General features: G+C 48.7%; 1 protein-coding gene and 1 long non-coding RNA gene across 3 annotated transcripts; one reads left to right on the top strand and one right to left on the bottom strand.

Annotated features, from left to right (window-relative positions):
* Nucleotides 1-8,181: 8,181 nt before the first annotated feature.
* LOC142572232 (uncharacterized) lies at nucleotides 8,182-13,723 on the bottom strand. Its single transcript, XM_075681202.1, has 4 exons — nucleotides 13,277-13,723; nucleotides 12,384-12,770; nucleotides 8,329-8,447; nucleotides 8,182-8,254 (listed from the first exon to the last, which is right to left on the bottom strand). The coding sequence occupies exons 1-4, from the start codon at nucleotides 13,303-13,305 to the stop codon at nucleotides 8,244-8,246; spliced, it is 546 nt and encodes a 181-aa protein (XP_075537317.1). The 5' UTR covers nucleotides 13,306-13,723; the 3' UTR covers nucleotides 8,182-8,243.
* Nucleotides 8,630-9,719, top strand: LOC142572233 (uncharacterized). 2 transcript variants are annotated; one of them, XR_012826024.1, is made up of 3 exons: nucleotides 8,630-8,719; nucleotides 8,795-8,925; nucleotides 9,422-9,719. It is a non-coding gene; the product is annotated as an uncharacterized LOC142572233 (long non-coding RNA). The 2 variants fall into 2 exon arrangements; XR_012826023.1 differs by having other exon boundaries at nucleotides 8,673-8,925.
* Nucleotides 13,724-13,929: the final 206 nt, after the last annotated feature.

Raw genomic sequence — 13,929 nt, 5'->3', positions numbered from 1 at the left:
CAGTACGCGATATACTTTACCTCCGCGTTGTAGTGCCTGGAAAAATCTCGCGGCCGCACCTTGAAAACAGGCGGCATGCCGTAGGTTCGAGTTAGCGTAACGCACGTGCGCGGATGCCCAGATGTGTCCGTTTTTTGTTTCGGGACAGCAGAAGAATGAATTAACATTAGTTCAACCGTGTCGGATCTACTGTGCAATGTATGCATACTTTTTAACAAACATCGCCGCTCGTGCCCTCTGGCCAGTAGTTACGATAAGCAACACAAACCAGCTTTCACACGTAAAGGTTTCGAATAGTTGCTGAATGGTATTTCGAAATTTCGTGGCCACCAACGCCAGTGCACGGGATTCAATCCGTTACGCATGAGTTCGATTGTCATGAGTGTCATAACATTGTAGCGGTGCGAACACTTCGCGGCATTTACTTGTGAATCAGGTGCGGAGTTATATGGCAAGAGCCGCTGTACGAAGCCCACCTCAGGGCTTTTTGTAATCGAGGCCCGTAGACATACACATACACATAGAGAGACACGCACAGATACACACTTACAGAAACAAAAGGACATGCACGGCTAAATATGCCACAGCGGCACAGCTCTCGACGTACATCGTGCTCGTCGCAAACGGTGCTCTGTAATCTGCTTCATTTTCGCTGGTTATTTGCACATCCATATATGACGCAGTGACGCCCCGATGATGTTCTGTATTTGAATGTTGCGGGCATTAACGTATTTACACAGTGAACACCCCGTAACACACACACACACTACATGCACACGAACGCGTCTTGGCGGCTCAGAGAATATGGCGGCCGGTTGCTGGGTTCCGGAGTATGTGCTCAGCCCATCCGGTTGGAGACTATCATGTTCTGGTCTTACTGAGAAGCCGAAAAAGCTGCTTAACACCCCCTCTGTCCTCTCTAGATCCCTAGGCCTGGGAAACTGCCGTCCAACTTTCGTCCAATCGGAGCGTCCGAAGTTGTCGAAGGACCCGCGTTGAGTGCGAGGGCTCAACACACTCACTCCCGCACCTTTGTTTCACTGAACACAGAAAGGAGGGGGGCTTCGTAGACAGGGGTTGTCACGCTTGACTCAAGCTGGAGTGTCATGCTTCCTGGTATGACCCTGCAGTTAGATGGGACGTTTGTCAAACGACCGTGGCAGTTACCGGAGCCTGCGGCGAAACGCCGCAGAACACCCTTTTCCGGGAGTTTTCTTGCTCCCATTGGTCCGTGTAGGCGGCAGCGAACCAGCTAACAATACTCGGTCCACCTTGCCGGCACCGGTGTTCTCTCCGTGGGGGACGCATTGTCGTGGAGGACGCAAGTGATTCGTCGCAGTGGGCTAGGAGAGGTTAGAAATTCACTATCCCCGCTGGCCGATCGTAGCAACTCCAACGCATGATAGGAGAATGCTGGTTTAGCCAACAACACCCACCACTCGTCACCAACCCCGACATGACTACCTACATCATTCCACGCCTTAGAGAGCGGTGGAAGAGCGGTGGTCCAGCCTCGCCCAGGAAGACCAGCTGTGGCTCGTAACCAGGGGCTGTAAGGATTGGGGGCTCAATCCCACCGTTCGTAACCAGTTGTCAAGATTGGAGTCTGGCATGAATCAGAAGGTAGCTGGCCCATGCCGTCGTCCAACCTATCCACGCTGAGGACGTTGTTGAAGGGAAGGACTGCTTCTCATCGAGAACGAGGAATATGGGTTTATATACAGTATCTACATCAGGACGTTGCAGTTCATCAGTCTAGCATGACTGCGAGAGAAAAGTGCACTCGAGCAGCCGCACAACAGCGGTTTATAAACACTCGGTCCTCCCTCGATCCCAAGGTGAGGGAAACGTTCGACCAGTCATCGTAAACGAGTCGCCTCTCTGCACTAGGGATCACACACACATACTTCCGCACAGGTTCACGGTCCTCAACAGAGGTCAGGCGATCTTCGTCGAACTCGGGGCTTACGTCAGGAAAGGTGCCTTTTATTCCCCGAGCTGAACCCCACAGCGCGGCCGGTTGCCCATTGTCTTGCGTCTCGAACGGCGCGTGGGAAGGGGCCTCGAACTACGTTCCCTCGGGAACTCCCTCGTTCACAGCAGACCAGGGCGGTGTAGGGTTCAGGCACAAAGCCTGCTTCGTCGCACTCATCTTGGCTCCAGCGACGGAGAGTCGAGGGCGCGCGTATTGTTCTCCACACACAGTCGACTTAGTGACGCCGTGGCCTAAGCGTTGCGGCGGCATTCCAGGAAAAGTTGACGCCACTGTCGCAACTGGCTGGCAAAACTTGCATTTCAGCTGGCCGTTCTTAACAGGGCCAGGCAGCGAGAGCAGCATATTAATTCCTGTGAAGTAGTAACCACTTCCATCCGGCGCATGCGCCGGATGCATCAACGAATTTGTGTATCATCCACAAACTGAACAGTGCGAGGGCCGAATTCACAACACTTTTCGTTTGTAAGTGCTCTTTGCCATACTGCGATTTGGTCTTAATCCTGGTTCCCTGCCACTCCTCACGGCCACTATCGGATGATCGAATAGCATATATGACATGCAATTCAAAAACTGCTCTCGAATAACTACTGTGCTCGTGCTAGGATATAAAAAAAACCTTGATTATCCATTATGTGTACGCCTTTGTTACTTCATACACAGTGGCTATATAGGTTGGAATGTACTTCGGCATCACATCTGCTTATGCTTTATAAGCTTCTATTCATTCCAATTTATACATGCATGGGCCCCAACCCCCATCTCATCAGGTCGCACTCCTGAGGCGTCACTTACGTTAGAGAAATGAATCGACCACGAGAGTGATCACAACGTTTGCACAGCAACTGTGCGCCAGATGGTGCAACGTTGCATCCCGAAGGGATGTAAAAGAAAGCGGTACGGTATGGTAGGCACGCTTTAATAAGGCCAGCCTTTATTAAATTAATTTTTCTCCAGTGTTCTGGCCATTGGAATCGTGCACTTGGTCACACCATCAAGACGGCTAGGAAGATCCCATCGGCCGCAGCTTCTGAATAAACCACGTCTTTCTTCGTTCTTCCTTATTAGCATTCACCGAGTTTGACCTCCTGTGTTTAAAAGGATCGAGTTAGAGTCAAAACAATCTCAATATATGTAAGAATGTACGGCGCCATCGAGGCTGTGGAATTCACCGGCTTTCCCGTGCTTCCATTGTTTGTTGTTACGTCTCAAAACGGTGATGGGCATTCCTTAGGTGCTTCTCACGAGACAGCTAGCTCTTTCATGAGTGCCCGCCCAGACGACGACGCAGCCCCGGCACCGAATTTCGACGGATCAACAAAGAAACCCTTCAAAGTGACAACGACCACCGGATTCTGTAGGCGCAGCGACCCGGGAAGCCCACTAATCGAGACAAGGGCCCAACGTCGAGGACTTCTGTGGCAACTGCGTCTACTTCAGGTTCCCAAATTGTCACGTGGCTGCCTCATAGGCGGGAGCGATCGCGCAACATTGGAGGCGGAGTCCGGCGAAACGGTGCGACCTCATGGGCGGGACTTTGCGAACGATTGGACGATTATGATTGGCCGAGACACAGTCATCAGATTCCCTAGTCTAGTCACCTAGGGAAATAGAACTGCTTTAAAAACGGCTCCTTTTGTTCGACTGAGTGTGTCCTAACGTGTCTTGATACGTGCTCAGACATGCATTTAAACTACTACACACGGAGTGGGCTTTCATGTCTGGAGCCAGTGTAAATAATGCAACATAAACCTTTTTTTATTTCGCTCCTACTCCTGGACGTACTCATCCCTTTGCCTGGAGAATTCGTGGCCTAAACGCTACCCCGAGCCGCAGCAATCCGCAGGTGTGAGAACGAACTGCTTGCTAGATGGAATTTGAGCCGCCGATGCTCGAAATTGTTTCCTGTCGCGAATGGGAAAGCTTTCACCCTAGAACCTCTGTGATTAGCCCACGTACGTGAGTTAACGAATGCTCGCAGCGCAATGGTCTCGGTTTGTCGCACATTTTTAGCCTTCTGGACATGAGCTTATTGATCACCACTGCGTCGACACACAGAATCCTCAATTGCGAATTCGCTCTGCGGCCGGTGTGTTGTACTGATGACCTCTTTGATTCCTTGTCTCTCGATGTGAACAGTAATTGCGAAGCGGATCCGACTAGACAGAAGGCTGTCAAGTAAACGTCGCTGCTTTTTGGGAAATGCGCTGCAGGACCAGACGGAGGTACCGGCATCTGACAGCCAATCAGTATAGCTTAGAAACAAACAACTTACAAACACTTTTGAGCAGTGCTTGGCAGTGCTTTTGCTGGAAATATTATTTGTTATTTGCCAGATACTGTCGGCTACCTTCTGGCAGCCGTGATAAGAGTGGGTACATAAATACAACCCAAGAGTTAAATAAAGAAATAAACAAGTATGCGTTATCAGAGTTCATGCAAATATCAGAACACCATATGAAGGTAGTCGGAATATCATGAATAGAGCTATAAAATATTCTCTTGTCAAAACATTACTCTCAACAGCTCGAGAAAAGAGAAGAAAAAAACGCAAAGGAAAGGGTTACATCATGATAAGCTATTTACTTAAGTCATGAGCGTATGGAAAAGATACATTCTATACAGAGCAATAAATTAGCATACAGAAGCACTGTGGAATCACATGTCAAGATAGCACTCCGCAGTGAGTACGGAACTATAGGAGACAGCCGTACTAATAACACGGGTCAAAACATGAATTTAAATTAGTACCAAATGAATGAACACCTTAGGACAAGAAGACAGGCAAAATAAAAGCGTGTTACAATCGGGTTTCTTTTGCCAAGAAAAAATTATTTAAAATTTGGAAGGGGGGGGGGGGTAGTGAGTATGTGCAAATGCCTTCGTCCGAATAACATGTATAGGAAAACAGCGTATAACCATGTCAATGGAGCATCGCTTTATTTTTCGGCAGTTTCCTTTCCTGTCTGTAAACAAAAAATATTGATCTGGACAAGGAATTCCCCTCCTGCATTCTTTTTCTACCCAGATAAGCGTATAACCTTTCAGTATAAGTGTTTGCCAGCTAAGGTCCGCCAAGCAGCGTCCGCGTTTCAGTATCCGCAGAAGATGACAGAATTTCTAAACCCACCTGTTGGCACGGAAACCCGGGTTAGAGATTACGCGGAAACATTCGCTATCGCCGTTTGTGATGACTCTGGCGATCCATTTTTGGAACAGAGCAGGAAAGTAGCACAGCAGGTCGGGCAACTGGAAGGTTACGTTCGATGTTTTTTTTTTCTTTCTTCATTTGCCAGACTGTCTCTGTGAGACAAAATATATTGCTTGCATGCACTGATCGACCTGTTGCAGCCCCGTCTGCAGGATTAGGTCCGTCCTGCAAAACCTGTCGCGTTTAAATAAAGCGTGATCTCTTCAGCTTTACCCTCGATTTTTGTATGCCCCTGGGAACATCCGATGCGTGGCCCAAAGAAATTGAATAATTCATGAGTTTCATGTGCGCATTAATTATTTAATAAATTATTTATACACGGAAGTTATTCGTTGGCATACAATAAGCACATTAAATCGGTAGCATATACAATTTACTGTCGATCACGTTTAATGTCTTGCGAGATTGTCATTTAATGTTTGCGCACTATGTGCTTGCTATGTAAAACTCTTTTTGGTTGTTTATAAAGTTCACTTACAGATTCCTGAGTAATATGAATCTACATTTCTTTGCGAACACCTGTATAACATTCTTGACATTTCTCGCTTAATTTTATGGGCTGTTGTTAGCGGTAAATCCGAATGTATTAACCAATACGCGTGTATAATCAATCCGCTCGTAGCATGTACGTAAGTTTAATATCGTGATCGTCTGTTCATTGGACGGCTATAGCGTCACTTAGCATAACCACAAATTCGCCTATGCCACCCGCACCCGACTTGCGGCTTGTGTATGTATACCGAGTGATCGTGCCGCTCTTAGTGTTTCACATCGGAATACCGCGTTCTGTAATTTATCTTAATTTTTGTAACGTCCTCATTTGGGGGAGAAAAAATAAAATACGGGTAGAAATGGCTGGCGTCGCTCGACAGATGTTTCAGCCTTTCCAAAAATGCGTGCGCACTGCCCAACGTTTCACGCGCACGCATACAATCGGCGTCACACTTGTGTAGAGCGCGGGAACGGCGGCCGCCGGGCCGCTCCAGAGGCAGCCAGCGACGTCTAACGGTAGCTGCTGGGCTCGAGATAAAGTGTCTGGGCATGCGCGGCCGACGCACCTAATCTCGGGCGCAGCCACTACCGTTATACGCTGGCTGGCTGCGGGGCGCCCCGGCGGGTGCCGTTCCCGCGCTTCACACAAGGGTGACGCAGACTTGAGGCGTCTGTGAAATCGGCGACATTATGTGCGTCGCCGCGACAGAAACGAGCGGCGGAGGAGGAAGGCTCCTGGAGGTGGAGAAGACAATCGAGTGCCGGGGAAAGAACGGAGGAACGCGTTGACTTGGATGGATACATGGATGGATGGATGGATGGATGGATGGATGGTGTTAAGAACGGCCAGCTGCAGTGCAAGTTTGCCAGCCAGTTACGCCAGCGGTGGTAACCTCATCTTGGGATGCCGCCGCCAACCTCTAGCATCGTCGCCGTTGCGAGTGAAGGAGTTCTACGAAGCCCCTCTGACGTCGGCTCCGGACCTTTACACCTGTGTGTGCGTACGGCACGTGTATGACAGCCCTCATCTTCCAAAAGGGCTGGTCTACGGTGACGTCGAACGGTGACGTCGAACGATGACTGGACGAACGTTTCCGTCCGCTTGGAATCAAGGGGGGACCAAGTGCTTATAAGCAGCGATTGCCGGCTGCTAGAGAGTGCTCGTTGTGTGCTCGTTGTCGTGCTCGAGACGTACTAGTGAGCTGAGTGCTCGTCGTCGGGAGCTGAGTGCTCGTTGAGTGCTCGTTGTCGTGCTAGAAACGTACTCGTGAGCTGTGTGCTCGTAAGCTGTTTGCTGTATGTTAGTCTTGCGGGCTCCATATGGGAGTCACGCTAGACTGTCGATGTATGTCTTGCTAGAGATGTAAATAATGTAAACAAATCCTGTTCACCGAGTTCCTCTCTACGACCTTCAACTCCTTCAAATGGTGGCAGCGGCGAGATCGTCCGACGACTCCTACGTCTGGTTGACAGCGGTGGTATCGTCCGACGAATCTAATAATGGATGGATGGATGGATGGATAGATGGATGGATGGATGGATGGATGGTTGGTTGGTTGGTTGGATGGATGGATGGATGGATGGATGGATGGATGGATGGATGGATGGATGGATGGATGGATGGATGGACGGACGGACGGATGGATGGACGGACGGATGGATAAATGGATGGATGGATGGATGGATGGATGGATGGATGGATGGATGGATAAGGCTGAACCCTTTAAACCGGGCGGCGGCTCACGACTAGTGATATATTTTGCACTTAGTGAAGGGTGAAATTTCACTCTCGCCTTCATTATAGCCACCAATCAGATATCCTCAGTTTGCTTATTTCTACCCGCTTAACGTCTCCTTTGCCTCCACTGTTCCTAAACCCCAATGCTTTGAAAAAATGAGTCCCGTTGCTTTGAATTGTAGGCCAGAGTCCTTTACAGAAAAGTACCAGGCGTTCCGCTTTTTCCTCTTCCTCTCCACATGCACCGCATAACGTGTCTCTTCCTTGGTATTTGACTCCCGATCTGTACGGCTTAGTCCGCAAAACTCCCGTCCTAGCATCAAACAACAAAAGGCTTCCTTTAGAATCGTGGATATTTTCTTTGGCAATTTCGTGATTGAAAATTCTGTATGTTCCCAGTGCTGATTCGTCTGCATCCATATTTTCCACAGACCCCCCTCTGTTTCTTTAACCTTTTTCTTTATCGATGATTCATGGTTCGCCCCCCTCCCGCTCTCCCCTCGCTGCTGTCCAAAGTTTCGCTTGAGAATTTTCTCGCTCGCTTTCTCCATTTTGTATCAACATTCATCATGTACAAGTAACTGAAAAGTTTCCTAGCCCATCGCTTTCCACCCCATTTCTTGCAATCGCAGCTCAAATTCTGTCTTGCTGCTATAGCTTCCCTGCCCTCGAATGAGCTCCATCCCATGTCGCAATGTACCTCCTGATTTAGTGTATTTGCGTGTGCACCAAAAGCAAGACTACTTACCCACGTTGCTTAATTTCCAATCTTGCTCGAACCTCTGATCTCATGCTCAACCTGCATGCGCCTATCCTGCAGCTGAAACCAGACACCGTAAAAACAAACGTCAACACGCCAGTGCTACACTGATCGCGCCTGTAGGATGAGCTTACCGATCACCAGTGTCTGTTTCAGCTCTTCGTGCTTTGAAACTAGCAATTCGGCAAGCTGACTATGTTCTGCCGATGGGAGTCGTTGATTCTTCGGAGCAATGACGTTTTCAAGGAGCTCTCTGCAATAGAATGAGAGATGTCAGGCAGTGGAAACGCGAGCGACGCTACGAAAGCGCCGGATGGAGGATGTTGCGAAGCTGACAGAGTAATTGAACATTGCCTTTGAAGCTTTAATGACGCAAAAACAACACACTCGTTCTTCTGTTCAGTCGTTGTGGAAACTTGTCCAGCACTTACATATCAATTATTTCGATGTCATCGACCAGTAGAAGCAACTGATCTGTGGAGCTGCCATGTTTTATGAAAATAGGAAGCGAAAAGAAAAAGAAAGGTAAGAGAAACCAAGCAGTGGGAGAACGTGATTATTAAACCATTAAAAGAACAATGTTTTTTTTTCTGTTTTTAGCTTGTCGTGACGCCTAAAAAATACTAAGAAGTTGTGCTACAATACCATGATCCATTCCACACTGTGAAGGCGGGTGACCAGGAAAGCTGTTTAGTACACGACACAGAGATGACACAGAATTTTGAACTAAGGTAAGAACTCATTTACTGTGATTTTTATATATATTCGCGTGGAAGACGGGACCGCCACCACGGGATAGCGGAAGGAAAGTAGATACGCAAGCGCTTGGAACGCCAACAAAGAGAGGGTGATGCGAACGTAGACGTGGCTGGCACGGGTCAAAGTGTGATCTCTTCTTATCAACTCAATATCTTATAAAGGTTCTATTTGGACGCAACATATTAAACTTATTTTTGCGAGTTGGCGAAGTGCTTGAAGCCTGCTTCATACCGCAGGTCGGCCCTGTATTGCACTATCCGAGATTGGCTCCTGTTTTTTTTTTTTTTTTTTTTTGCACACGCAGAACAAAAATGTACGGAACCCTAGCCATGAACAGCTGGGCTGTAAAAAAGCGTTGATTTAAGTACGAACTTCGAGAAAAACACAAACTGCTCGCACGGCTGAAACCGTTTTATAGCCTATAGCGAGAAGCGTGGGCACGCTGGGTTAATTGACCTCCTCTGGCAGTTGCTACGGGTTCCGTGTGCTCTGTGGACGTACCGGGTCCGCCTCGTGATCGAGGGGCCGAGCGCCGAGAGAGAAGGACGGAGCAGTGACGCAAGCGGCGGCAGACCGAGCGCGAGCCGATCTGCGGTCCCGACCCCGAAGTCGTCGCCAAGCGCAGGGCACGAGCTGAACAAGACCGGCGAAAGGCAAGGGCTTGGCGTGCCCAGGAGACTCCACAAGGAGAAGGGAGAAATGAATAGTGTGAATAGTATACATTACCAAACTGCTTGAAATAATAAAGACGGTGCATTTCCTTACAGTGGCTTACTATCTTTCCTAATAGCACTTAATAAGCTTTATACAAATCAAACGAAGTGAAACGTCACTGTAACTTTTTTTTGTATCGCCATCAGAGAGGAAAGAGGCGAGCGTCTCGACCAGGGGAACTTGCTCGGCGGCCCCAACCGTTGCCCCTCACCCGCCGTGGTTGCTCAGTGGCTATGGTGTTGGGCTGCTGAGCACGAGGTCGCGGGATCGTATCCCGGCCACGGCGGCCGCATCTCGATGGGGGCGAAATGCGAAAACACCCGTGTGCTTAGATTTAGGTGCACGTTAAAGAACCCCAGGTGGTCAAAATTTCCGGAGTCCTCCACTACGGCGTGCCTCATAATCAGAAAGTGGTTTTGGCACGTAAAACCCCAAATATTATTATTATTATTATTATTATTATTATTATTATTATTATTATTATTATTATTATGATTATTATTATTATTATTATTATTATTATTATTATTATTATTATTATTATTATTATTATTTAACCGTTGCCCCGAGCCGCCGGGTCTGCTTCGTGGCCACGCTAGCGGCGCTGTCATCGTTTGCGGCCATCCGACCGACGCGGCGGGCATGCGATAGCCGCATGCGTCGGAACAGTCGGAACCTGTTGAGAGTCTGTTGAATGCGGCTGTTGATGCAAATGGTCGTACGACAGATCGCACGCAAAGCGACGGGCAAGGAGGCCATCGAGGCACCCTGTCGATTTCTCCAAAAGTGGTGCTGACCATGTGAGAGTTAGGCGCAATGCATTGTGGGAGAAGGAAGGTGCAGGCAAGGCGAGGTCACTGCGGCGGCTGACTGTGCGCGCGCATTTCTGGAAAGGTCCATTTGCCAGGCATATAACTTGTTTTGAGTGCGTTAGCATTAGGAGACTCAATGTGGAAAAAATGTGTGTGTGTGTTAGAAGAGAGTATATATATATATATATATATATATATATACACGCCACTACGCGCCACTAAGAGAGGTGAAATTTCAAACCAAACGCGCTGCGCCTCGCGGGCGCCGCGCTCCCAGCCGGAGAGCCGACGTCAGTCGCACAAGTGCGCCTACGTAGTTCGCCGCACTGCAACGTCACTCACAGTGGCACGTGACTTTGAGAATTATTCAAGGCAGCAGCGGTTATTTGTTTCATCTGTTGCTTCAATAGACGAATTAAAGTTTAGAGAAATAAGACCTACAAACCAAATACCTGCGTGTCTTTGTGTTACTTCGTACCGTAGCAGGAGAGATGTACTTCCGTTTCGTCTGCTTTTTCCCACGTCGTGCAGTCGAGCGCGCAGAGAGTGAAACTGTCATTTACTACCGCATTCCAGCGCGCGATCATGCTCTGTAATCGGCTTGTGCATGCATGCCTCAGTGTTCGTGATACCTCTATAGTCAGGTGCTCTCGTTCGCAGCGCCCAAAATTGTTCGCTACGCGAAACGAGGCAGACGTAATAGTAATATTTGGGGTTTTACGTGCCAAAACCACTTTCTGATTATGAGGCACGCCGTAGTACTCCGGAAATTTTGACCACCTGGGGTTCTTTAACGTGCGCCTAAATCTAAGCACACGGGCACCCTAACACGGGTGTTTTCGCATTTCGCCCCCATCGAAATGCGGCCGCCGTGGCCGGGATTCGATCCCGCGACCTCGTGCTCAGCAGCCCAACACCATAGCCTCTGAGCAACCACGGCGGGTAAGGCAGACGTGACAGCTCGCGCGTGGGACCGTCAGCGGCAGTGCGCCGCGCATCAAAAAAAAAAAAAAAAAAGCGAGAAAATAAAAGAATTAAGGTGGGGGGCACGTGACGTATGCGTCACACGATCCTCCAGCTCCGACATGGGAGAACGCAGGGACGGAATTTCGCTTGCGCACGCTAGTCGGGGGCAAGACATCAGCATTGTTGAACTGCATTCTGGCGACCTACACGCTATCACTTCATTGAAGCTGCAGAGATGTCCATCGGGCACTCACTGAACAGCCAACATGGATTGACATGCTATAGATAAATTGGCAGCATCGAAAAAAAAAAAATTGAGTCGTGCCAGCAAATACCTTGCTGACACTTTTTATCTTTTGAGTATTGTTTTGGATAATGTCAAAGTCGGCAATAAAGAAAAGAAAGAAAAAAAAGCTTGTAGGGGACAAGTGGAGAGAGCGTCTGTATTGGCGGTGACTCTCGCCTCCCGAAACCATGGGTTCGCGGCACTGAAATACTTCTATCTCGGCAATAATTGAAACAATGTGAAAAATTCTTGCGGTAGAACGCTCCCTAGAAGGCACGCAACAACTTCCAGCGCATAACCTAAATTTGCTATGTGGCCTAGTGAGGGGCCCTTTAACACCACTTCGCGGTGTGGTGAACGTGGTTTAAATCAAGCATCTGGGACCTCAAAAAGATGCAACGTGATGCTAACGCATTTCTCTCGCGTTTACCGCTAAATCGCCATTTCTTGTTTTCACTGGCTAAATTGAGACATAGTACCGTGTAAGCTCACGGAGGAATTATAGCCTTGCAAATCCCAGATCCCTCGTGGCCAAAAGTGACCTGCGTTACATTAGCGGAGTGTATTGCGACGACTGAAAGAGAAGAGACGCAAAACCGCCTATTGGCTAAGCGCGTTTTCAAAGAAGAAAAAGAAACGATTTGTCATTCACCGGTCTCGCTTCCTCCCTTGCTGCAGCCCATCGTGTATGCGCCTTGTAGAGCGACTTGATTTCTTCTCTTTTATTTTTTTTTTCCCTCTTCTGTTCCGCGTCACGTACAGCTGCCGTGCCGGTACGTGTGCTAGATCGTTCGTGTTGGGGTTGCACCTTTTCCCGGCGATGTCTGTGCGTCTGCCCGGGGAACAATGCGTTCGAGTGAATGACTCATTGCTGCCCGCATATGCATCGCGCTGCGCTTGCCGGCAACAGCATGGCGAGCACGTGGTTGGAATGTAGCCTTGCCGCGCGTGTGCCAAGGGCTTGTTGCCGACGCTCTGACCAAGGGTGGTTTGAGCACTGCGTAAACCCATGAGCAAAAGTACACGAACCGCAGGCGCGCTGAAAAAAAAAAGAACACTGAAGTTATTCGTAATTCTGACGCACAAACTGACTCTGACGAGTGCATTGGAAAGCTCGAAATGTCATTGTTCGTCCTGCGGTCCTCCATTTCAACTTGCATTCATAGGCAAAGAAGAACGTCGGCTTTATCGCGAAATCCACGGTCCTGATACTTTAGCTCAGGGGAGTACCTGCGCGTATTTGATTATTCGAGCAGCGAAGCAGCGTATCGCGAAACAGACAGACGGCCTGCTTGTTGGCCTAGTTGGTGCCTGCTAAAAGACGTTTTTTTCCGCAAGTTAAAATACACACAAAAGGAAGACCCATAGAAGACAACACGGGCGGCACTTCCAACTGATTTAGTTTGGGCGGTAACGCAGGAATATATATGCACATACACAAAATATACATACACATATCAAAAAGAAAGGTTCAAGTTGCATTAGCGATACATCTGTCTTGCTCTACAAATCGGGAACGAGATTGTTCGACCAAGATAAATATACCTGGTAGCGAAGCTTCCATAGAAGCCCATACGTTCAAACCATGGCGGTTCATCAGCGGTTCATGAGGCTTAGCGCCATCTGTACGAGCAGGGAACACTTACGGCGACAGAAAAAAACAATGTGACGCCATATCCGTTACAAACAGAAGTGACGTAATTTTGTTCTCAAAGGCGCGAAATTTGTTTTGGTGGTCTGCCATTAGCGCTGCGTATTTAAATGCCCCGCCATTTGACTTGATGGGCGTTTCGATCTTTCAGCGCAGTAAGCGGTGCACTAAAGGGTCAGCCGTGCGGGTGCCGAAATCGCACCCCTGAACAGAACATACTTTCTCTGGACGCTGACGAAAGCTTTAGGTACAGAGTGCTGGTTCTATCGCTGGACGCAGAGCCCGTTGGCCTGCGCAGTCGCGCGAAAACAACTAAAGTAAGCAATTATGTGGCGGTCGTAACTCACTACTTTTGACTGAACAGGTTGAGAAAGGATGAAGCTACCCGCGTCACCAAATTCGGACAAACGTCGACAGGCAAAAGAGCACAACTTGTGAGGCGGGCGTATCGTAACAGGTGAACTTTGCGAGCGCGAGTTTCTGAACACTTCAAGAGCTACATTTTTATGCAGGCGAGAGCGGCGCCCCTCTTACGATGGGCGCTAAA

The sequence above is a fragment of the Dermacentor variabilis genome, chromosome 2, assembly GCF_050947875.1.
Source record: "Dermacentor variabilis isolate Ectoservices chromosome 2, ASM5094787v1, whole genome shotgun sequence".
Taxonomy (NCBI): domain Eukaryota; kingdom Metazoa; phylum Arthropoda; class Arachnida; order Ixodida; family Ixodidae; genus Dermacentor; species Dermacentor variabilis.
This window is presented reverse-complemented; position numbering and strand designations above follow the sequence as displayed.